Source organism: Eumetopias jubatus, unplaced genomic scaffold (assembly GCF_037043125.1).
Source record: "Eumetopias jubatus isolate StellerSeaLion01/CBP00866 unplaced genomic scaffold, mEumJub1_p1.0 scaffold_12, whole genome shotgun sequence".
Classification (NCBI taxonomy): Eukaryota; Metazoa; Chordata; class Mammalia; order Carnivora; family Otariidae; genus Eumetopias; species Eumetopias jubatus.
The window spans coordinates 38419420-38445165 of record NW_028274818.1 but is presented as its reverse complement, the minus strand read 5'-3'; the positions used below and the strand labels follow the sequence as shown (position 1 = coordinate 38445165).

The window sequence follows — 25746 nt, the reverse complement described above, 5'->3', positions numbered from 1 at the left end:
ATATAGACCATTTATTGTCTTTTTCTAAATTTCAATGATCTTGGTTTAAAATTCCTAGAGCCAAAAAGAGTAAAAAAGCTACTCCAAGTCTTTTCCAGGAAAATCCTCTTTTAATATTAATTCTTAAATCATTCAAAGTCATCTCCAATTAAAAAAAAAAAAAGGAAGAGAAAAAGAACTCTATCTCCATCAGTTAAGACTTCACCTTTACTTCAAAGTTCACTTCCTTTTTTTCTGAAAACTGCCCCTTAAGTTTTCTTAGAGGCTATTAAAATTGAAGTAACGAAGAAAACAAAGAGTGCTTTTGCTCTTTTCTGTCCTTTTTTAAAAAGGATATTACCATCAATGACTGGGAAGTTCAGAACTTTTATATTTACCACAGAAGAGTCTCATAAATAAATTCAATAAAGCAAAAGCTTAAATCATCACAGAAAACTCGGGTGGAACGAGTCATGACCTGGACTGCACCAATGGGGAAAACAACAATCAACACAAAATTTTAAAACCAGAAGGTATTCCTTTATTTTCCTAATCAACCAGTCTAGAAAGAAATACTTGCACATGGATTCTAGAGAGAAATAATATCTGCTTTGCACAGAATTTAAGAGCTAAAAGGGCCTTAGAAATCATTTATACCAATCCTCTCATTGTGTTGGTTGAAACTGAGGCCCAAAGAGGGTTAAAGAAGGAAATAGTGAATTCACCAAGCTCATCATGAACCTCGAGAAGTCATTTAAGTTAAATAATAGATAAGAAAATAAGCATGCCTCTGACCTAAGGGCCAGGTTCAACAGCATAAAATACATTAGTGAAATAAAAAGCAAATACTAACCAAAGAGAAACATCTTGTTCTAGCAAGAAAAACTGTCCTCTAGCTTCCTTGCCTAAGAGTTGAAAAAAATCCTAGCACATCAAATCTGATTCACTAGGTAGTTTTTTTTACCCTTTTTTGATACAAGTTCCCACTATTCTACATGACTCTGACCATTCTTTCATTTCTTCAATGAGATGCATATTTTGGGCTTCAATTATACTATATAGGGTTTGCAAAAGCAGAGACTGTGTCATTATCTTTTGTATAACTCCAAAGTATATCTAGTTTGATAATATATTCATAGAGCGTCTTAACCAATGCTTAGTGAATTAATATATAATCTAATACAACCAGTTCTCCTGTATTAGATCTCCTTTGTTTAATTTTCATTAGAAGTTGTGCTCGAAGGGAATTTCTGACTGATATATTTTATGGTTCCCTTCTCCAAGTCAAAAGCTATACAGCAGGCTTTATATATTTATTTGCTTAATAAACTATTGTTCACAGAAGTGATTATGGGAAACTATAACAGGCGCTGCGTAAGTCGGGAGTTTGAGGAGTAAGAATAGGTAGAACATTCAAAGTTAACATTAATGGAAAGAATAAAATACTAGTAATTTTCTAAAACTGTTAGAATATTTACATACAAGATGAATTAGTAAAATAAGTAAGTTCATAGAGGCCCATCCTATTTAATACTTTTATAATTGTCCCCCAAAATGGAATTGAGGAAGTACACATCAGGATTGGACACAGGGAAGGCTGTCAACCCCACAGAAAATAAGACTTGAGTTCAAAGTAATCTTTAGATAAATATTCCATTTAAAAAGGATAAAATAGTAAGGAGTTTAAAAATAAACTTAATAATACAATCAAACCAACAATGATAGAAAATAGGAAAAGATTAGCAAATAGAACACAGAATAATAATCTGAAAATGAAACAGCAGATACTTATTTAAATCATATTCATTATATAAGAACAAGTAACAAAAGTATATTACTTCCAAATAGGAATATAATTTTTTTATTCTAAAAGTAATGGTCAGGGGCACCTGGATGGCTCAGTCGGTTAAGTGCCCGACTCTTGATTGCAGCTCAGGTCATGATCTCAGGGTCGTGAAATGAAGCCCCACATTGGGCTCCGCACTGGGCGTGGAGCCTGCTTAAGATTCTCTCTCTTTCCCTCTGCCTCTCCCCCCCACCACACACGCATTCTTGCTCTCTCTAAAATAAAAAAAAGGAACGGTCAAACACTTAACACTGAAAATTCTCACTAATAAGTATCTGTTTGATAATTGCATATTTTAAAAGACTCAGAAAATCAGCAACAAAAAGTCTAATGGTCCAATGAAACAAGATTAAGTATTGAGCTATTTTTAAAACTAGAAAATTGAGACATGTTATAGTTGTCAAAAAGTATATTAGCATTAAAAAAATATGGAAAAAATTATACAAAGCAATATGTGAAGGGAGATGAAAAATAGGGCTAAAACTTATTAAGCTACTCTTATAAGCTTAGCCTATAGGCTGGTCTTTTTATGAGGTAGGCACTTGATTTGCAGTATTTGTGTGGGTGTGTGAGTGCACACGTGCACACACATATATATACACACACACACTCATATGTATATATATGAGTGGTTTTTTTAAACTCATTTAATCCTTAACAATAACCCAGAAAGGAATTAATATTATCATTATTCAGATGTAGAAACTGAAGCTAAGATTGTCCAGTCTTCCATGGCTTCAAATGACACAGCTGGGATACGAACAAGCTCACCTGAATCTTAGATCAATTAAGAAAATAAGCACTTTCTCCCGTCTCTAGAAGATATAATTCTTAACTTATATCAGGAAAAACTTAGTTTATATAAAGAAGAAACTTTTTTTTTTTTTTAGATTTTATTTATTTATTTGACAGAGAGAGAGACAGCGAGAGAGGGAACATAAGCAGGGGGAGTGATAGAGGGAGAAGCACGCTTCCTGCTGAGCAAGAAGCCCGATATGGGGCTCGATCCCAAGACCCTGGGATCATGACCCGAGCTGAAGGCAGACGCTTAACAACTGAGCCACTCAGGTGCCCCCAGAAAAGTTACTTCTTGATATGTGCCAAATCCAGATAGATATGACATTAAAACAATAATAATAAATAAATAATAATGTTTCCAATGTTTTAAGCATTCACCTGCTTTCTAGACCAGACTAAGTAAAGACAGCCCTAACCTAAATAACCTAAATAACCCTGTTAGAATTATGCCTTTATAATTCCAGGTGATCTATAGCAGCTGTAGGACTTATGCTTAAGTAGTTTTAGCATGAATCAATAAAACTGTACAGGAATTGTACAAAAACCATTAATTAACCTTAAAAATTTTTCAAATAAAATTCAGCACAAATTACCATCATTTTAACACATGAAGTTTTAAGGGTAGAGTAAGGGACAAAGGGCTGAGAAAGAGGAGAAAGCAAGTCCCGTTTTCTGCCACATTTGGTGGCTTGCTTTAATGCTCTTCCCACCAATAACTTGTTATAAAATTACTGATAAAATTCCAAAGACCAATATTCTCAAACATTCTAATTATAAATAAAGCCGACAGACAACACAGCAAAAATGGCTAAAGAAAATACAAAATGAAATGTAAGACACACCTGAGATACATCCTCAAGTTGAGGTTTTCCATAAAGGCTAGAAAGACTCTCTGCTCGCATGAGATACTCTGCTGTTCTTCTCTTCACAGCTTCTCGACGGGTCGGGCTTGACTCTCCTAAAAGGAGAAAACAAAGCCAGGACATGTGAAAAATAAATAAATTTTCTTTTATCCAATCTGAGGATTTTTTTTTACCCAGTTCATCACTTGTTCACATTTCTAACTAAAAAGAAGAGAGATTCAAAACTGGAACAGACATCAAAGTTATTAGTATTAGCAAGGTGTAAATATTACCACCATAAATTTGATTTATCCAAATTCGGAAATTTTCCTATTTAAATATATAGAGAGAACTTGATATCTTTTATAGGAGATATTGATATAAAAGAAATGTAGTATAAAAAAGCTCTGCAAACAGAAAACTAGCCTAGTCCAGGCAGTATACAATTCCAATTCAACAAATTGGGACTAAATGCAGTAGATGTGTAGTAAGAGCCATGACATGGATTTGATATGCTCTAAAAGTACCACCAAACTGGAGAATAAAATTACTTAGGGTAACTCTGAAGTCACTCTGATTTTTGTAAGCTTCATGGTTTTTTCATTAACAACAAATTGTCATCCACCTTACAACTGAAAATAAGAATGTAACTGAAATGTATGTTAACCAACTGGAATTAAAATAAGAACTTAAAAAAGAGAAAAAAAAATGTAATTGAAACCCCTGTAATATATAATTATAGGAAAATGAACAAGTCATTGACCCTGGCTGGCTCTGTTTCTCTAAACAAAGGGTATCCAAAGAACTCAAGACCTCGAAAAAGAGGTGGTCTAGCCCATTAAGCAAGTACTGGGCTCTCTCCTCTCTAGACTGGAATGATCCTAAGCTTTTATCCATTTTATATACCTGACTGTGATACAACATTTCGTTTGAAGAAAGGATTCCATGACTGAAAGTTTGAAAACCACTGTACTATATGATCTCTAAGGCTCCTTTCATAAATAATATTCTATACATTCACGACTCATTTTTATCAAAGCACTTCATACACAGTACTTTCCTGCATTTTCTGAATGAAGTTAACCAAAAAGCAAGTATCATACAGTGGAAAGTGCCCTTGATTACATTCTGGAAACCATGGTTATCTAAATTCTGGCTCTGCCTCTCACTAGTCATGTGACCTATGATAAATCATCTCAATTCTCTGACCCACCTCCTCATTCTCTAAATAAATACTTCAAATGACTGCAGAGATTAAAGGAGACTATACATAAAAGACACCACAACAAAGATGGCTGTATACAGGAAGCACTAAACTGTAAAGGTTTTCAATCTTGGCTTCTCTCTAAACCAAATCCTACAAAATAACGTTCCTGTGTTGCTGAAGTGAACTGAACTGAATTATAGTAAAGCAGGCATTTTCCCCCCAAAGACTACTAGTAGAAAAACGTTATTTCTGCCTAGAATAGCATCTTCTATTTCTTCCGGGTCATGGCCCTTACTTCCCCCCTTTGTAACCCTCCACCTCTTCCCTTCCACTACCAGCCCTTAACAAGGTGGAGTGAAAGAAAACTGCACTCATGTTTCAGATCTCTGTCCCTCTGCCCCCTACTAGTCAGTCAAGGGTGAGTCCTCTGTCACAAGCTGGACCAATGACAGAACCCCACCCTCTTGGCCACAGTTGGAAAAGGGAGGAATTGGCCCAACACAAACTGGGCCAATCAGTCCCTCTCTGCTATTGACGCTGGAAATAAGAGGACTGGGAACTGCCAGCAGCCTTAGTTTCTGCCAATGCGCAAAGAACCAACCAGAAAGAGGGACTTTAACAGAGAAAAGCAGTTATGAGAGACAAAAAAAGGAATCCTGGTGTGACTGGGGTCCCAGATTTCAGCGGAAGCTACATTCCTGCCATTCTTTGCCTACTGTAGCTCAAATGTGGATTTTCTCGAAACATGCAAACCGAAGAATCCAGACTGAATAGAGCCCTCAAAGAAAAACAGCAAGCAAACTGGGATTGCAATTTTGCTAAAACAAAACAAAACAAAACAAAATCTTCCTTGCACAGTTCTTACATTACTATTCCATCTCTTCTCTCCTTTATGAGTAACTCAAAAATATAACTAGTCTTGCAGGCAAGAATCTCTATCACTTCTTAACCATGGAATAGTCTACATTTATTAACTCTCCAACTCCTCAAACTTCAATTAAAATTAAAATATCAATATGATTCCTGCCTCTGTCCTTAAAATTCACTGAGTTTCTAAACTTTTATTTTTATACAATGTATCTGTGAAAGTGACCTAAGTAATTGAAACATGTTGTGAAAGTAAAATGTGCCACATAAATAGGAAACATTCATTATTTCTACACATTAATCCTCCTTTAGTTTTGAGTTTACTGTTCATGGACTCTACTTCCATTATCATGAGCACTTCTCATTGCAGGTTCTATCTTTCATGCCCTAATTTAAATCCCCCACTTAAAATTTCTGATTCAGCATAAGCTAAACTGTAACAGAAACTATGGCAATTTAGTTTTTTAATTCAGTGTGATTACAAGCTTTAACACAACTTCAAAATATGCTTTATTCAAAAAAATTAATTTGTCTCCCAAAATAATATGAAATTCAAAACTGCCAGGACTATGGAGCACCTAATTCAAGCTAGAGTTAAAACCACAGTTTGTAATCAAATCATTGTTTTTTAAACTTTGGGTATCTCTGCTGCTTTCTAGGCAGTCTCCATAGTAACAGAAACAAGAACCGGAAGCCAGCAGTTGAAATGGACTCCTGCTGCTGACAGTGGTTCTGCTTCCATGGAAACAACAATGAAGTGATGGAATACTGGAAGGCTTTTTAAAAGTAACCTTAAATATACATACTATGACTCCTTCCCTACCAGCCCCTTAAAAGTAGGTCACAACCACTAATGATCAATAGTAGTGGCCAAAGATGAAAAATCATCTCTTGCAGATTTCTACTGCTGGACACTTACTGAGGTTTTTGAAGTACTAGGAAGAAAAGATTAATCTATGGATTTCCAGAATAATTTTAACTGATCAAATTATTGATAAATATGACTTTAAACAGATATCAACTGATTAAAAATTTTCCAACTCTAACCTTAATTTCTTAATCTTCATGTTAAGACACACACACAGCCCATAATGAATATTTTTCCAGGAAAATTAGGTTACCTGGAATTCAACTTTTAATCCCATATTGGGTCATGTAGCCATTATTTCTTCAGTATTATATCCAGGTAGACACTTAATAAATGCTTTTAAAAATGGATACATATTTTACATTCCATTAAAGATAAACCAGTACCTTCATTAAGTTTCTCTACATTTCTGTTAATAATTTGGATATAGTAAGAATTTCCACCAGGCTCTGGCATTCAAAAGAAAAAATTTACTCTCATTATTTACTAACCTTTATGTCAAAAAGTTCCACTGGACCAGAAAAAATGTCTTATGTATATTGTGTCAACCTTATCAATTTCTGATCAGGAGACAGGATGGATACAGGGTGATTATAGAGTATGATCTGTGAAAGAATAGGGTGTAGCTGAACAGAAATAAGAAAGTCCAAAGTTGTCCCTGAAATTTTTAGAAACACTGCACTGACTATCCTGTGTGTCTCTGAGCACCAACTCTGACTTAACTTACTAACTTTTATATAAGGCACAGTCTATGGATAATGGAATCATGAAATTCTAATTTATTTAAAAAGCCATCACCACTTGGCACTCCTTCATAATATTAAATCCTGTTTGTAAGAGATCTATTACCTTCCTTATACAACTAAGGAACTTAAGGCTCAGGAATGTGCAATGGCTTTCTTAGAAAAGTTAATATGAGACTAAACTGAAACCTGGTCTTACGATACCATGCTTCAGATGACTGAATTTGAAGTGGATTGCGCTACTGTTACTGAGTAGAACAAGAAAAATACAAAGCATGGGATAAGTACGAGTGAGTATGGGAACAAAGATGAAGAGAAAATAAGCATAAGCATAAGAGTTGAGATGGGAGCCTATCAGACAAGATAGCAGAGTACAATTAGACAGAAAGAGACTGAGATGACAGACAAGGACACAGGAAAATTAGAGCTACAAAGGGGTATAAATTTCACACTGTGTGAAAGAGAATGGGCCTTTCTAAGAAAAAGTGGTCTCTCAAAACATCCTTGTTACCCAAGGATTTCTTTGGAAAACACAGGCCTTTTCTCATTTACCCATAAAAAAACCAAAAGCCATTTTTATTCACAGAACTAGTGAAAATCAGTTTCAGAAACTAGAATAAAAAGTAGTTCTTCCAATTCTGTTGTTCTACCCTTAGCCACCAAAAAGAATATCGCAAATGCCTCATCACTGGCTCAACAAAAGAAAAGCAATGCTGAAGGAAAAATTAACAATGTTAGACTACTTGAAAGTAAATACAGGGCCCCTGGGTGGCTCAGATGGTTGAGCGACTGCCTTCGGCTCAGGTCATGATCCTGGAGTCCCGGGATCGAGTCCTGCATCTTCTCCCTCTGACCCTCCCCCCTCTCGTGCTCTCTCTTTCTCATTCTCTCTCTCAAATAAATAAATAAAATCTTTAAAAAAAAAAAGAAAAATACGTATTTTATGGAAAATTTTAAGGGATTTTTCAGAGTATTCTGAATATACCCAATTGTTGCTACTCGCACAGAATTTAATAATCCCCACGTAAGACTCTACTTAGGCATACCTTATATTCTTATCTCTATTTCTCTACTCCAACAAACACTCTCCAATAGCCCCTCTGCCACTGTATTCTTGGTCAAACATGCCAGGTTTTTAACTCAGATTTATCACATTAGAAAGAACATTCAAATCAATGTGGGTTTGAGGGAATGAGTTTTTGTTTATTGGTGCTTTTTTTTTAACAACTTTAGTAATGTAAAAAAATATGCCTGTTTGAGATGGCCTTGGTGGTTATAGTTGCTTTTCTTTTTTTTTTAGTGTTGATTTATTATAGTTAATGGGTTTTTTGTTCTTTTCAGGTATAGCCTACCATTTCTGACTTATGCTAAGTGTTCTGACAACAAAAGGCAACCTTGAGAAAAACAGTAATTTATGGTTCTACATGTCTACCACAACTGGGGCCGTCAGCCTCTCCACATGGAACAAAACCCAGTCAGTCAGGGAATCTGCATCCCATTTGCATTTAACCAAACCCATATTAATGTCTTTTCAAAACCAAGAAGTTCAAAAAGTCACCAAAGAATAGTAAAAGCAAAAGTCATAATAATATTCATGTCCAGGCATTGCCTCAATTATGACTGCCTTCAGTGCTGTTTAGCAGTTTTCCTATCAGTTAATACTGAATGAAAACTAACACATAACACATCATTAAATCAGAGTGTTAAATGCCTACAGAGACAGGCTTCTCTTAGATTTAATCATTTTTTTCCTGCCTAACCCATTTTAAAATTGTTTTACAAAAAAGGGGAGTACCCAAAACATTAATTATTCAATCCTTTCACAGGAACATTGCCTGGCCAGTCTCTTTGTGACACTAAACTCTTGTCCAGATAGGTAGATACATACATAGATACATAATCAATCCCCTAAGTATCCCTTATACTGTAATCAATGGCTTCTAAAAGATTAAGATAAAAAGTTTAAAAGGACCTAAAGATATATTAAAGGAAAAAGGAATACCTAGGAGTTAAAATTTTGCCTTCTGAGATGGAATAAAAATAAGATAAGGGAAAATATGGAAAAGAAACTCCACATAAATTAAGAATTTTTTTTATCTGCTATACTAGTAAATATGAAAAGTCCCCCAAACCCCACAAAGGCTTTTGCTCATTTCTTTTACTGGCTATAAGAGACAGCTTAAGAAGTAGCAAATCTGGGGCGCCTGGGTAGCTCAGTCGTTAAGCGTCTGCCTTCGGCTCAGGTCATGATCCCAGGGTCCTGGGATCGAGCCCTGCATCAGGCTCCCCGCTCTGCGGGAAGCCTGCTTCTCCCTCTCCCACTCCCCCTGCTTGTGTTCCCTCTCTCGCTAGGTCTCTCTCTGTCAAATAAATAAATAAAATCTTTAAAAAAAAAAAAAAAGAAGTAGCAAATCCATGGAAGGCTCTAAAGTCCAATAATTGTTTTGTGAAAATATGTGATAATGGATCACATATTTTCCTTTGAGATGATGTCAAGTGATCAACAGAATTACTGACTATAAGCAGTTAATGCTTCTGAATCCTGAAGGTTTCACAGACTCCTTTAATGCATCCCCACCTAAAAAAATTAAACTGACTAATTAAACCAGAATTAGAACAGACTCCATTCCATCTCCAAATTTATTTAACATGAAGATAAATATTTCCAAACAATTAAAAGAATGTGTCAAGCAATACACCCACAGTATATCACATGTGAAGCCCCTATCAGGATAACAAAGAAAATCCTCCCCAGGAAGTAAGGAAGCCACCAGGGTGAAAAAGTTCTCCACAACCACATATTCCTGCTCCTCCTATCATCTTCAGAAAGAAAGATGCCCAACAGTTACCGAGCATCTATTATGTTCCAGACACAGTTATCTCAATGTTTACAGCCATTTCAGTGTTGTCACAGAAACCTCACATATAGAAGACCCTCCAAAAACTTTTGTTTAATAAATGAATGGAAAAGCAAATGAATGATTTTTGCACCAACACCACATGGTCTGATAACAATACCTTCATGCCTAGAGATGCTCCAATTACCTCTTCCTGTAACTTAGCGCCTTTCTTGAACGTAGTTAAAATAAATGCATTTCAGAAAATGTCTATAATTACTGTCTTTATCTTCTGTATAGGTGAAATCACAAGAAAGGAATATGGAGGAACACAGCACACAACCATAAGTGGTATGGTTGGACTAAAAGGACAATCTACATTTTTATTTAGTTTTATGAAAAACTGTCATGACAGCATCAGTGAGGGAAACACAAGCATAGATATTCTACTTAACTGTAAACCACTGTGTTAAACAGAACGAAGTCTATGAACTTTTTATTGTTTGACAATTACAATTTTGGAAAATCAATATGCCTGTACAATGATCTGGTTATTTTTCAAATGAAACACACTTTGAGACCACTAATGGCGACACAGTAAGCTTATGAGAAAAAGCAGATTTACGTTTTCAATACTTCCTAAAAAAGAATAAACTCAACTTCTGTGTAATTTACATAAGACTCAATGTTTAATTATTAAGGTTGACTTAAGCTGTAAGTTATATAAAACTATGTAACTCAAGTAATTATGAAATAATGATTGACTCCACAAAGTGCCTAATGCCTGCTAGTATTGAAGTAGCAGTAGTTTTCCATTCAGGGTTTTTTAGTTTGGTTTGGTTCACTTGAAAATACTCATATTTCTTCTGAGCAGAATTAAGGCTTTTTCCAGTAATCACAGGAATTAAATCAACCCTCTCATTTTAATGTTTTTAAACTGTGTTGCTAAAGATATAAAAATGTGGGGATACTGATGACCGAGACCATCTAGTAAAAAACCCTTCGAGAATCCTCATCTCTCTCTCTGTTTTTGCAACAGAGCAGCTGTGCCTCACACATTCACATGAATGAAAATATTTAGACGAGAAACCACCCACTTAGTTTATTTTCCATACGACTTTCCTGTAATTATTTTGTAAACTGTTCACACAACAATACATAAAAACATCTGCAAAAACAGGTAATTAATGTGTCAAGCCAAACTAATGCATTTTTTATGGTGTCCATGCTTCGTCAACTGTAATTATAACTCTTTTTTAAGCAAATGATGATGTTTGTTGCAATGTGCAAGTGGTTATTTTAGATGCTCTGTTTACTGTTCATACAATCTGAATATAAAACTCCACAGCTACTTTACCCTACACATCAATGTTTTACCTAGCTTCTTCTTTTTTTTTTTTTTTTTTTGAAGAGGCAGGAATGTGGTTCTCTTTTCCAAGCTATAATTTCCAGTAAACATTTTTGTCATTAAAACATGAAACTCTCAACATAAAAGTTGACACCAAAACAACCAATTCAAGAAACATCTGACAGAAAACAATTCACCCAGACTTTCTTCCTGCAGTTGTAAACCTACGGGAAATACAGCACTTTAAGCCCATCAGCTGCAGGATACCAAGCCTCCTGAACATCATAAATTTAGAAGGCTCGTTACTGGTTTTTAATGTATAATATCTATTCCATCTAGACCCACCAGACACATGTATCTTTGACATGAGACCAACAGATGAAGAAACAAATCCTGCTCAAAATATATGGTTTCATATTCATATGTTTTGGTTCTAACTATAGAAAAGGTCATCATCATTATTATTACTATTACTATTAATGCACTTACTAATATTTCATACCAATAATCATCCTCAAATGGACATTCCTGAAGGCCCAAGTTTTCTGGTCTCCAAACCTAATAAAATCTAAAAAGAAGGAAGGAGCACAACCCTTTAATATTTTTGTAAGATCCTTCCTCTTTTTAAAAAAGGCAATTTTTAGGGGCACCTGGGTGGCTCAGTCGATTAAGCGTCTGCCTTCGGCTCAGGTCATGATCCCAAGGTCCTGGGATCGAGTCCCGCATCAGGCTCCCTGCTCTGTGGGGAGCCTGCTTCTCCCTCTCCTACCCACTTGTGCTCTCTCTCTCAAAAAATAAAATCTAAAAAAAAAGAAGGCAATTTTTAAAACATCTATGATGATTACCTGTAGTACAGAAAAATCCTAATAAAGAATTCTTAGGAAACAAGGTTTTCTGTTTATTTTCACAACCAAATTTATTAGAAATAGTGTAGAATTAACCCGCTGGGTCCAAACCTATGTAGCTCCTCATTTTGATACAAATATTTCTAAACTGAGCTATTCCGTTCTTCCCTTGAATATTAGCTACCGTGATATGCTTAAAGTGCCTGTCTATCCCCACCTTGTTCCCAACTAGAACACGAGCAAAGTGTTACAGCAAATCAAATAACAGTTTCCCAGCTGCCAAGCTTTAATTTTAGGTCAAATGCTTATTTTGCAGAATTTGGGGTTGGGTCTGATCAAAACAGAACAGAGTTCCTGTTCTAAGGATGCTACAATAGGAAAGACATGACTAAGAGTAGGTATGGGAATAGGATGGAAGCTTATTTATTAAAGCTAGAAACCAAACTCAGGGTCAGATAAGCAAGAAGTCTCAACACTGAGTCCCACTACTTAGACTGATTACTACAAATATAATAATGTAATAATAAATACAATTAATGCGGGGTGCCTGGGTGGCTCAGCCAGTGGAGCACCTGACTCTTGGTTATGGGTCGGGTCATGATCTTGCAGTCATGAGATCGAGCCCCATGTTGGGTCAGAGTCTGCTTCAGATTCTCTCTCCCTCTTCCTCTCCCTTTGCCCCTCCCCGCCCACACGTGCTTTCTCTCTCTAAAATAAATAAATAAGTAAAATCTTTTTTAAAAATACGATGCCATTTCAAACGGCTGAATTCAACACGTTGTCAACCCTTTGGGACACATATACTAATGTCTGTACAGAGTACTGATATACCTAGACAGAAGACATTTTAAATCTATTTGGTATTTTCAAGCACTACTTTCATGCATCCTGGCTGTTTACTACACATACTTTGGAATTCAACTTATTTATCACCTCCTGCAAAAGCTTTCCCTATAAGCCTTCTCCTTCTCCCCGGTCAAGTGCCTATTTATATGGATTTATAGAGTCATTCTCATTCAAAATATTTATAGAGAATTTCCTACGTAATAGGCACTGTGCTAGAAAATACAATGAATGAGAAAATACCTTGCCTACAAGGATATTACAAGTAAAGAGATATTCATTCAATAACTGCACAAATAATTATTTCATTGTAAATATGATAAGTACTTGAAGCAAAACAGTGTGCAATGACAGCAAAGTTCAGTAAGTCTATTCTGGTGTGAACAGAGGTGAAAAAAGGTTCCCTTGAGGAAATACCATTGAAACTGAGACCTGATGAACTAGGAGAAAATATCAATTGAAAAAGCACATTAAAGCACTCAAATAGACCCCAGCTTATGTGAAAGTTCAACCATGGGAAGGGCCGTGGTGCCTTCCAAGAGGTAAAAAAAAAAAGACCACTGTGGCTAAAAAAGAATAAGTGAATAGGACTGGTTCAATATGAGCCTGGAGAGAAAGTCAGAAACCAAACCACTCATAGCCTGATAGACCATAATATCTTTGGATTTTATCCTCAAAGTAATGAGTTTAATGCAAGAAAGTGACATGATTAGAGTCTATTTTCAAAAAGTCAGTTAGGCTCGGTCGAGACAGAATGGTTTAGAATCAAGGAAGAAAGACAATAAATCATCAAATATTTTTTAACATTAAAAACATAAAAACTAACAAAATCAAACAAATTCTGGAATTAAAAACTAACAGCACACTGAGCTGAAAAAAAAAAGAATCAGCAAATTTGAAGATACATGAGTAAACATTATCCACTCTGAATAAAATTAAACGATAAAAAAGGAGGGGGGGGCCAGACTAAGACCATCTGTTGATAGCATCAAGCACACCAACATTTACATAATGCAGTTCATGAAATAGAAAAGGGGGGAAAAAGGGCAGAAAAAGACAAAAAACTTCCCAAATTGATGAACATTGATCTACATATCTAAGAAGATTATCAAATACCAGGAATACAACACCAAGAAGGATAAGCTCAAAGAGATCCACATCTAAACACATAATAGCCGAACTATCAAAAGTCAAAACAGAAAATCTTAAAAGAAGCAAAAGATAAACTCATTTCTTCTCTGAACTGATTTAAAGGATAAGTCCATTTAAACAATAATTATAAGACTACAGTGTAGAGCTTATACAAAAATGTAACATATATGACAATACTAGCAAAAAGATGTAAGAGGGAAGAGAGCTATACTGAAGTAAAGTTTTCTATATATTACTAGAATTCAGGTAATTTTACTCTTAAATACAATATTTTAAGTATTTATCGCTATAATCTTCAGAAAAACCACTATGGAAAATAAAAAACTCAAAATGACATAGTCTACCAAAAAAAAAAAAAAAAAAAATGTACTTACCCCACAAGAAGGCAGTAAAAAACGAAAAGGAGACATGTAGAAAATAGCAAAATGGCAAGCATAAATCCAACCACACTATTAAAAATGTTAAATGTAGGGGCGCCTGGGTGGCTCAGTCGGTTAAGCAGCTGCCTTCAGCTCAGGTCATAATCCCAGGGTCCTGGGATTGAGTCCCGCATCACATCGGGCTCCCTGCTCGGTGGGGAGCCTGCTTCTCCCTCTCCCTTTGCCTGCCTCTCTGCCTACTTGTTCTCTCTCTGTATCCCTCTGCCAAATAAATAAATAAAACCTTTAAAAAATATTAAATGTATATGGATTAAACATGCCAATCAAAAGGCAGAGATTATAAGGCTAGATTTTTTTTTTAAAAGATCCAACTGTATCCTGTCTACAGGAAACACACTTTGATTCAAAGAAACAAACATACTGAAAGTAAATAGCTTTACTAACACCCAACAAAACAGATTTTAAGAAAAACAAATGTCACTAGGGACAAAAACAGACACTTTATAATGTTAAAAGTTAAATTAATCAAAGATATAAATGTTATAAACATGCATCTAATTAAGAGTCCTAAAACAGATGAAGCAAAAACAGACAGAAATAAAAGGAGAATTTCAAGCTGAGTGAAAATGTCAACAACATAATTAAAATTTCTGATATATAGCAAAATCAGTACTTAGAAGGACTTTATAGCTTTAAAGACCTATGTTGAAAAGATCTCAAATCAATAACCTAAGCTTCCATCCCTTAAGATGAAACAAATCTAGCAATGAAGAGCAAACTACACAAAGAATGCAAAGGAAGAAGCAGAAACCAATTAAATAGAAAACTAAAAAAGAGAATACAAATGAAATCAAAAGTTGGTTCTTTGAAAAGATGAAATTGATATTTATCTAGACCCACTTAAAAAAAAAAAGACACCACAATCAAAATAATGAACATATCCATCACTCTCATTAACAATTCTTTTTTTTTTTTTAAGGTTTTACTTATTTGAGAGAAAGCACGAAGGTGGGGAGACTCAGAGGGAGAACAGACTCCCCACTGAGCAGGGAGCCCAATGTGGGACTGGATCCCAGGACCCTGGATCATGACCTGACTCAAAGGCAGATGCTTAACTGACTGAGCCACCCCAGGCACCCTCTTTTTTGGGGGGGGTATGGTTAGGCTCCATACTCAATGTGGGGTTTGAACTCACAACCCCAAGATCAAGGGTCACATGCTCTAACGACTCAGCCAGCCAGGGACCCTACAGTGAACAATTCTTTATTTTACCTTCATTTTTGAAATATATTTTCACTGGGTACGGAATTCACTTGACAGAATTTTTCTCTACATATATATGTTAAAGGTGTTAATCAACAGTCTTCTTGTTTGCATTGTTTCTGACAAGAAATCTGACATCATTCTCATCTTCCTTCTTCTATCTGTGTCTGCCTGCTTTTAATTTTAAGATTTTCTCTTTAACACCGGCTTTGAGAAATTTGATTAGAATGTGCCTGGGTACAGGTTTTCATGTCTCTTATGCCTGGGGTTTGTTGAGTTTCTTGGTCCTGTAGAATATTTGCATCAAATTTGGAAAGCTTTCAGGCATTATTCACTCAAATAATACTCAGTCTCCCTCCTGCCCTCCCTCTTCAGGGGCTCCAGTTACATGGAGAAAAAATTGTTCTATAGCTTACTGATGTTATATTAATTTTTGCTTGGTTTTTTCATCTGTTTCATTTTGGATAGTATCTATTGCTATGTCCTCCACTTCATTAATCCTTTCTTCTGCAATATCTAATCTTCCATTATTTTTCATTTCCCATACTGTAGCTTTCATTTCCAGAAGTTCAATTTGGGTCCCTTGTAAATCTTCCATTGCTCTACTTAACTCTACATAATGAATACATTTTTATTAAGTTGTAAAATCCTCATCTTTTCATTTTAACATCTGTGTTAATTCTGGGTGGATTCTGAATGACAGATTTTTTCCTCACTATGGGTCATGTTTTTCCTGTTTCTTTGAATAAATGGTAATTTTTTATTAGATGCCAGCCATTGTGGATTTTCCCTTATTAGGTGGTAGATATCTTCTTATTCCTACAAATACTGAGCTTTGTTCTGGAATACAGTTATGATTCTTAGAAGTAGCTTAATCCTTTTGGGTCTTGTTCCTGAGATTTGTTAGGGTGGGTCTGGAGCAAACTATTATTCCACACTAATGGTGACTCTTGAATATTCTACCCAATGCCCCATGAAAGAGGTTTGCAAGACTACCTGTTAGGAACAGACACTATTCCCAGCCCTGTGTGGGCACCCAGGATGTTTCCCCTAATCATTTCAGTGGATCTTTCTCTCACCTTGGGTCGTTTCTCCACAGCCATGCACTAATCACTACTCCGTTAAGTATTACAGGGGACACTGCAAATCTCTGTACAGCCATCTCCTCTCTAGATAAAACACTAGACATTAAGCAATGCTCCTGCAAGCTCTAACTGCAAACTCTGATTTGGTCTTGCTGGATTCAGCCCCATCTCCTCAACTTGGAGGTTTTGCCACAATTCATCTACCTTCCTTCTTCCTGAGCCACAACCTGGAAACTCAAGACAGTAAGCTGGGAAATCTTAAGACTCACCTTATCTGCAGCATCTCTCTCAAAAACCACTGTCTAATGTCCAGCGTCTTGAAAACTACTGTTACATATACTTTGTCTGGTTTTTCAGTTTCTTCAGGAAGGAGGGTAAATACAGTCCCTGTTGCCCATCTTGGCCAACAGTGTAAATCCTAGGTTTTTGTTTGTTTGTTTGTTTTTGTTTTGTTTTTATACCCTTCACCTATTTCACTCATCCCCCTACCCATCCTTCCCTCTGTTAACCATCTGTTTGGTCACTATGTTAAGAGTCTGTTTTTTGGTTTGTCTCTTTTTTTTTCCTTTGTTCATTTGTTTTATTTCTTAAATTCCACATATTAAGTAAGTGGAAGTCCTAGTTTTAATGTGGCTACTGGAAATTTTTTAATTACATATGTGTGTCACATTATATTTCTATTATACAGTGTTATTTTACACAGTCACTGAAATTATATAATGTTGAAATCCCCTAAGAAAGTAGGGTAAGGAGGCCAAGAAGGCTGACAACCAAGTCTCGATAAACTTCAACATTTAAAGGTCAAGTGGGGAAGAAGGAGCTGGCAAAGTAGACTTAAAAAGGTTAATCTAAGAATTAGAAACCTAAAAGCACAGTGTCATTGGAATAACAGGTAATTCAGGAAAGCAGAGGTTGTATGAAATAGTTACTGAAGATTATATATATGTAAGTTAACAAAAGAATATTAAGAATAAGAAACATTATTCAGAGTCCAGTTAAGATTAGTAACAATGAATTCATTTTAGTTACCAATGTGTCCAGAGTGTGTGGTTTCTTCCAATAGCACTCAGCTGCCCAGTTGTGTGCCTCTGTAAGCCAGAAGTCACGGAAACATGGATACTCCAAAACAAATGGATAAATTAATCCAGGGCTGGAGTTTTGCCAGGTAAATGTGATAAAAGATCAGAAGGGGGAATAAGGTATCTGCCAAAAGACTGAAATGATGGATCATGAAAACTAAGATAAATAGAGAAATGGAAGACAGCTGAAAGATGTTAAAGAGAAAAATGCAGGAAAGTACAAAACAATGGCACTTTTTAAATTGTTTATATACCACTCTTCCCCCCCTCAATAACTTGTAAGTGCTCATTGATTTTAATGAGCATAACAGTCATCCATTAAAGTTTTGTTGAATGGAACAAATTTGACCTGACTTTCTAGATCACACAATGCAAATTCTACTGGATCACTTCATTTAAAAGGATTATTACCATGTACTGATGTCACATTTTTGCCTGTTATTATTTATTCCTTCTAATCTTGCTTCTTGCTTGGGCAAAGATGGGCCTTTCATTAATAGTACAAGTCAGGGCATTGTCCCCTATCCCCATAAATAACAAACCAATCAACTACAATAAAAAATTCAATTTGGAGTTCTTTTCTCTAATCTCTGCTTTTATTTGTCCTAAGTACTCAACATCTTTGTTCTTTATTGCCCTTTAGGGTACTTTTCTTTTGTAGGAGAATGAGTTATCACTGATCTGGACTCAATCAAGGTAACTTATTCTACAACACAATTTGACTCACAATTTTGTATTTGTGAGCTTTTCACTCACAGCCAATAAAATATGTTTTCATTAATCAGAATAATTCACTAATACCTCATGCAGATCAAGAATCAATTTAACCATAAGTAGTTATAACTATTCTGTAAGATTGGCTAACTACCCAAAAAAAGACAGAGACTACTGTAAGATAGTATCCTACAAACAAATAGTGTCCATGGAATAGAAAGTATCATGAGGTTCTCAATTAATTTTTTTTAATGTAGCAAGCATTCCCATTTCAAGAGCTATTTAAAATGATTAAATAGGCAGGGTGGCTTGGCCATAAAGAAAACCTCAACAAATTTCAAAAAACTGAAATCATTCAAAATTCTTTGAACACCATGGAATTAAGCTATAAATCAGTAACAAGAAGATAACTAGAAAAATTTCAACTGCTGGGAAATTTAGTATGTTTATCATGCTTAGAAATATATTACTTAGAAGTAATTCACAGGTACAGAGACAGACTAATGGACCCCTAAAAATGGCTATGTCCTAACCCAGGAACCTGTAAATAAATTACTTAACTTGGCTAAAGTGACTTTACAAATGTGATTAAGGTTAAGAATCTTGAGATAGGGCAATTACCCTGGATTATCACAGTAGGCCCAACAAAATCACATCGGTCCTTAAAATCAGGTAACCTTTCCCTGCTGACAATCAGGGTGAGACGTAACTAGGAAAGAATGGTCAAAGGGATATAACACTGCTGACTTAGAAGATGGACGTAGGCATGCAGGCAGCCTCTAGAAGCTGGAAAAAACAAGGAAACAGATTCTCCCCTAAAGTCTCTGGAAAGGAATACAGTCCTGCCCATATCTTGATTTTTAGCCCAGTGAGATTAAAGTCAGATTTCTAACCTATAAAACCATAACATAATAAATTTGTGTTATAAATTTATGGTAATTTGTTACAGCAGCTTAGAAACTAATGTGACAAAAAAAATATTTTGAACTGATAACAATGAAGATATGATATACCTAAACCTATGGAATGTAGCTAAAGCAGTACTTAGTGGGAAATTTATAACCTTAAACATATGTCGAAAAAAAGGCCAAAACTCAAAGATGTAAGCTCCTAACTCAAAAAGTAAACATCAGACCTGAAGTTAAGTAGGAGGAAACTAAACAGAAATCCATAAAATAGAAAAGTAACATACAATAGTATAAATACTCTAACATTAATAAAACTAGTAAATCCTTAATATGACTGATTAAGAAAATAAGTTACATCAGGAAAAATCCAACAGACATCAAAATGACAAAAAGATACTATAAATAATTCCTACAATCAATAGATTTGAGGGTTTGTGCCAAAAGCAAAGGCAACAAAAGCAAAAATAAACAAGTAGGACATCAAATTAAATAGATTCTGCACAGCAAAGGAAACCATCAACAAAATGAAAATGCAAACCTACGGAATGGGAGAAAATATTTGCAAACCATATATCCATATAAGGGATTAATATCCAAAATATTTAAAGTACTCATCCAACTCATTAACAACAACAAAAAAGATTAAAAAATGCGCAGAATCTAAATGGACATTTTTCCAAAGACACATTGATGGCCAATAAATACATGAAAACGTGCTCCACATCACTAATCATCAGAAAAATGCAAATCAAAACCACAATAAGAAATACCTCACACCTGTTAGAGTGGCTGTTATCAAAAAGACAAGAGATAATAGGAGTTCACAAGGGGGCGCCTGGGTGGCTTAGATGGTTAAGCGTCTGCCTTCGGTTCAGGTCATGATCCCAGGGTCCTGGGATCGAGTCCTGCATCGGGCTCCTTGCTCGGCGGGGAGTCTGCCTCTCCCCCTGCTTGTTCTCTCTCTGTCTCTCTCGTAAATGAATAAAATCTTCAAAAAAAACAGGAGTTCACAAGGATGTGGAGAACTTTAAGAAACCCTTGCGCATTGTTGGTGGGAATATAAATTGGCGCAGCTACTATGGAAAACAGTATGGAGGCTCCTCAAAAAATTAAAACTAGAACAACTATGTGTTCCAGCAATTCCACTTGCAGGTATTTATCCAAAGAAAACGAAAACATTTAAAAAGATATCTGCAACCCCATGTTCACTGTAGCATTATTTACAATAGCAAAAAAATAGAAACCACCAAAGTGTCCATCAATGGATGAATGAATAAAGAAAATGCAGTACGCACACAAACACAGGAATATTATTCAGCCATCCATATTGTTGCAAATGGCAGCAATATGGATGAACCTTGAAGGCATTATGCCAAGTGAAATAAGTTATACAGAGAAAGAGAAATACTGTGTGATCTCACTTATATTTAGAATCTATTAAAAAAAAAAAAAAAAGCTCACAGCCACAGAGAACAGACTCATGGTTGCCAGAGGCAAGCAGGTGGCAGGTGGGCAAAATGAGTGAAGGAGTTCAAAAAGTACAAACTTCCAGTTATAAACTAAATAAATCCAAGGGGTATAATCTACAATATGGTGTCAGTAGTTAAAAATACTGTATTGTGTATTTAAAAGTTGGATAGAGAATATATCTTAAAAGTTCTGATCACAAAGAAAAAAATTTGTAATTGTGTGGTGATGGATGTTAGCAAGACTTAACTATGATCCTTCTGCAAGATACAAATATATCAAATCATTATGTTATACACTTAAAACTAAAATAATGTTATATGCCAATTATATCTCAATAAGAATAATAAAGCAAAGGAGCAGAGAAAAAAATTAATTTGACCATTTGTATGAAACAAATTCTTTGAAAAATACAGCTTACCAATAAGTTGATAAAAGGAGAAATATATACAATTTTAACAGTTGGATATCTATTAAAGAAATTAAACCCAGTATTAAAACCCTTTCCCTAGAATTGTTCTTAAATTTGTTAAGTATGATACTTGCATTGAGGATATGTAAAAGAAGGACTTTATTTTCTGGAAATGTCTATTATGTAACGGTCAAAACCATGATGTCTATAATTTACTTTTAATTCCGTAAATATGTTTGTTATATATATATATATGAATATATATGTGAATATATATATGAATATATATGTATGTATAGATAAGACAGTAACTATAAAAAATAAAAACACACATAAATCTTAGCAACCAAGCCCAGTGATATATAAAAAAAGATACAGTGCAACCAAGTAGGTTTATTTCAGGAATGCAAAGGTTACTGAACATTCAAAAAAACAGTAAGTGCAGAATCTCGTCTGGAGGATAATGACAGCCACCCAATTTCAAATCTCCCCACATAATCTCTCAAAACCAAAAAACAAAACAAATGGAAATACTGGGGGAGTAAATAAAACCACATATGACCCACACCTTGAGCATTACTAAGAAAATGACCTTCAGATTATCTGTAAATAGAGAAATAAACCAAATTACAACGGAGCTCCAAGGGCCCCACTATTGCAGACCCATGAACGTAGAAACCAGAGGAGAAAGAGCTTAACAGAGCCCTTAAAAAAGTATTCAGGGGTACATAGGACTTAAAGAACAGAAGAAAAACAAAACAAAACAAACACCCCCAGAAAGAGAAAGTCCAATCAAATACCAAAATACAAAACATAAACTGAAACTTGGTAGTTTGAAAACACAGGCTCTAAATATAAAGAAAGACTTGAGTGTGAGTGGAACCAAAAGTGAGAGCCTTGGGAAAGCTTTTCTTCTGGGGAAGAAACAGACCCTATATAGAAAAGGGTATGATATAACAGTAAAAGGGTGCAGGGAATAACAGATATGAGAGGAGAAAGGTAAGGAGCCTATAAAAACAAGAGAGAACCACCACCCACTCCCCCATCCTCATCCACAAAAGAAAGTGCACAGAAGGAGGGTGAACCTACAGAAGAGGACATGAACTGGAACCATACCCTCACAAGAAGAGAAAAAGGCAGCTCTCATGCAATCAGTACTGTCAGAGATCAAGACAGCAATCACCTCTGGAGAGGTCGTAATTGGAAAGGAACAGAAGGAAGCTTCAAGAGTGCTGGTCAAGTTCTACTTGTTCATCTGGGTACCAGTAACGTAAGTGTGTTCCATGTGTGAAAATATATCAAGCTGTATACTTACAATATGTACTTTTATGTATATTCAATTCAATTCAAAGTAAAAAAAGAAAATAGATACGCTTGTTCCCTACAGAATCTAAGTCTAAGAAACATATATGAGAAAACACATAAACAGGGCGCCTCGGTGGCTCAGTTGGTTAAGCATCTGCCTTCGGCTCAGGTCATGATCCCAGGGTCCTGGGATCGAGTCCCACGTCAGGCTCGGCGGGGAGTCTGCGTCTCCCTCTGCCTCTACCTGCCACTCTGCCTACTTGTGCTCTATTTCTCTGTCAAATAAATAAAATCGTAAAAAAAAAGAAAACATATAAACAACCATGGAAGGGGGAGAAAGCATATTAAGGGTCAATGTGGAGTTAGGAAGGGTAAGTGGAGGATGACATTTTAATTTTGTTTTGTTTCTGCCTAATAATCCTTTCTCATTTTGGTCCACTCCCCTCATTTCTATAGCTATGTTGTTCAGTTCATGTGCTTCATTAGGGATAGTTCTGTCCACCTTTGAAGGGATGAGTAAATAACCTATACCTAATTATGTTATTCCCTTGCTAGAAAAACAAGGTGAAGGCAAGTGACCCATGCTTTTACGGGAGCTGGGGGAAAACACCCTCTTCCTCTAGAACTCAGAGGGAAAAGCCTCTGTAAACCTAGAGCTGCTGGGAGGTTATCTTTCACACCACCTGGAAATAAATGTAAATCAGAGAAAGGGGACTGAAAGTATAGGCCATGTATAAAGATAAGCAAACAGGCATAGAAACCATGTGACACTTCTTGAACACCTGAATCTAGACATATGTAACTACTCATTTATGTGGGCTAAAGCACTTTCTATGTGAGCTTCTTTGAGTTGGTTTTGTTAACCTGTAACTGAAAGAGTCCAGTATAACACAAAACTTGAAAGGACTGATCTGAGTAGAAGATAATTTAAAAAGCAACTCTCTCTTCATTTGTGAACATCATAACCAGAGAATCGAAAGTCTTCTCTTAGTCCATTCTGGCTGCAAGAACAGAATACCAAGGAACTTATAAACAGAAATTTCTCTCACAGAGTTCCTGAGCCTCAAAAGCCAAGAGCAAGACTCCCAAAAGATCTGCTATCTGGTACTGGCTTCCTCGTTCACTGATGACTGTTCTCACTGTGCCCTCACAGGGTGAAAGGAACAAAGGAGCTCTGTGAGGTCTCTAATGGGCACTAATCCCATTCATGAGGGCAGAACCCTCAAGGCCTAATCATCTCCCAAAGGCCCCACCTCCAAATACCATCACACTAGGGATTAAGTTTCAATATGAATTTTGGGAAGACACATTCAGTCTATAGTATCTTCTCCCTAAACCTATGAAATAGTTTCTTCTGAGAGCACTTGCATTTAGTACCTGCTTTTTCCTGTTACAGACACTTCCTACATAATTAAAGAAAGAAAAAAAAAAGGCAGGGCAATAATGGGGACAGGAAAACAGAATAGGTGACATATAATTACTTTCAAATCTCTGTTTTTAAAATCTGAGTTTTACTGTTTTAAAATGCTTTCTTATAGCCAGTTTCAAAACAGTTAAGATCTAAAAATTCCTCAACTAAGGCAATTTACTGAATTACAATTTATTGAATTATAGTAAAGAGCACATGTTTTATTTTAAAACAGAAAAGGTGGGGCACCTGGGTGGCTCAGTTAAGCATCTGCCTTCCATTCAGGTCATGATCCCAAAGTCCTGGGATCGAGCTCCGCGTCAGGTTCCCTGCTCAGTGGGATGTCTGCTTCTCCCTCTCACTCTCCCTCTGTGCGATCTCTCTCTCTCTCAAATAAACAAAATCTTTAAAACAGAAATAGCAGTAGAAAGCTTTCATAAAAAAAAATTCTGAATTTGTTTAGTACTGCTCTTTGAAAAGTAAAATCACAATTTACAAATTAAGATGGACAAGCAGGTTCATACTTCAATGAGCAGCCCATCTTTTTCAACTACATTACAATGATGAACCACATATTCAAGAGATAACTAAAAGCACAATTAGGTTTAAATATAAAAATCTCTGTGGCATGTGGGATTTATTCCAGGAATGCAAAGGTGGTTCGATGTAAAGGAAATCAATGTATTATACCATATTAATAGAATGAAGGGGGGAAAAAACACATGATCATCTCAACTGAAGCAGAAAAAGCATTTAACAGAATCTAACACTCTTTCATAATAAAATCATCCAGAAAACTAGGAATAGAAGGGAACTTCTTCAACATGATACCGGGCATCTATGAAAAACTGATAATTAACATCGTATCCTACTCGATGGAGGGGCGGCTGGGTGGCTCAGTCGGTTAAGCATCAGATTCTTCATTTCAGCCCAGGTCATGATCTCAGGGTCATGAGATGGAGCTTCGTGCTCAGAGGGGAATCTGCTTGAGATTCTGTCTCCCTCTCCCTCTCCCTCTGCCCGCCCCAATCACACTCTTTCTCTTTCTCTCTCAAATAAATCTTTTTAAAATATACATCATACTCAATGATAAAAGAGGGAAAGCTCATCTCCTTTGCAGGGATGAGTAAGTAACCTATACATAATTAGGTTATTCCCTAGCTAGAAAAACGAGGTGAAAGCATGTAACCCATGCTTTTACTAGAGTTACTTAACATTTCACTGGAAGTCCAAACCAGAGCATTTGTCAAGAAGAAGAGATGAAAAGGCATCCAAATTGAAAAGAAGTAAAACTACATCTATTCACAGAGAACATAATCTTATAGAAATCTCAAAGAATCCACCAAAAAACTACTACAGCTAATAAACGAATTCAGCAAGTTGCCACATACAAGAAAAAAAAATCAAAAATCAGTGTATTTATACACCAGGAATGAACACTCCATAAAGAAAATTAATGGAACAATTCTAATTACAATAACATTCCAAAGAATAAATACCTAGGAACAGATTTAACCCAGGAGGTGAAAGGCATATATTGAAAATTACAA

At 35.7% G+C, this 25746-nt stretch overlaps 1 protein-coding gene across 4 annotated transcripts in view; it reads right to left on the bottom strand.

The window, feature by feature from the left end:
• RPS6KC1 (ribosomal protein S6 kinase C1) overlaps positions 1-25746 on the bottom strand; it is a 176036-nt gene that overhangs the window by 84323 nt on the left and 65967 nt on the right. For all 4 annotated transcript variants that reach the window (XM_088029087.1, XM_088029088.1, XM_028125795.2 and 1 more), the window contains one exon: positions 3466-3581. In XM_088029087.1, coding sequence (XP_087885213.1) covers positions 3466-3581 — 116 coding nt within the window. The remainder of the gene's footprint in view (positions 1-3465; positions 3582-25746) is intronic.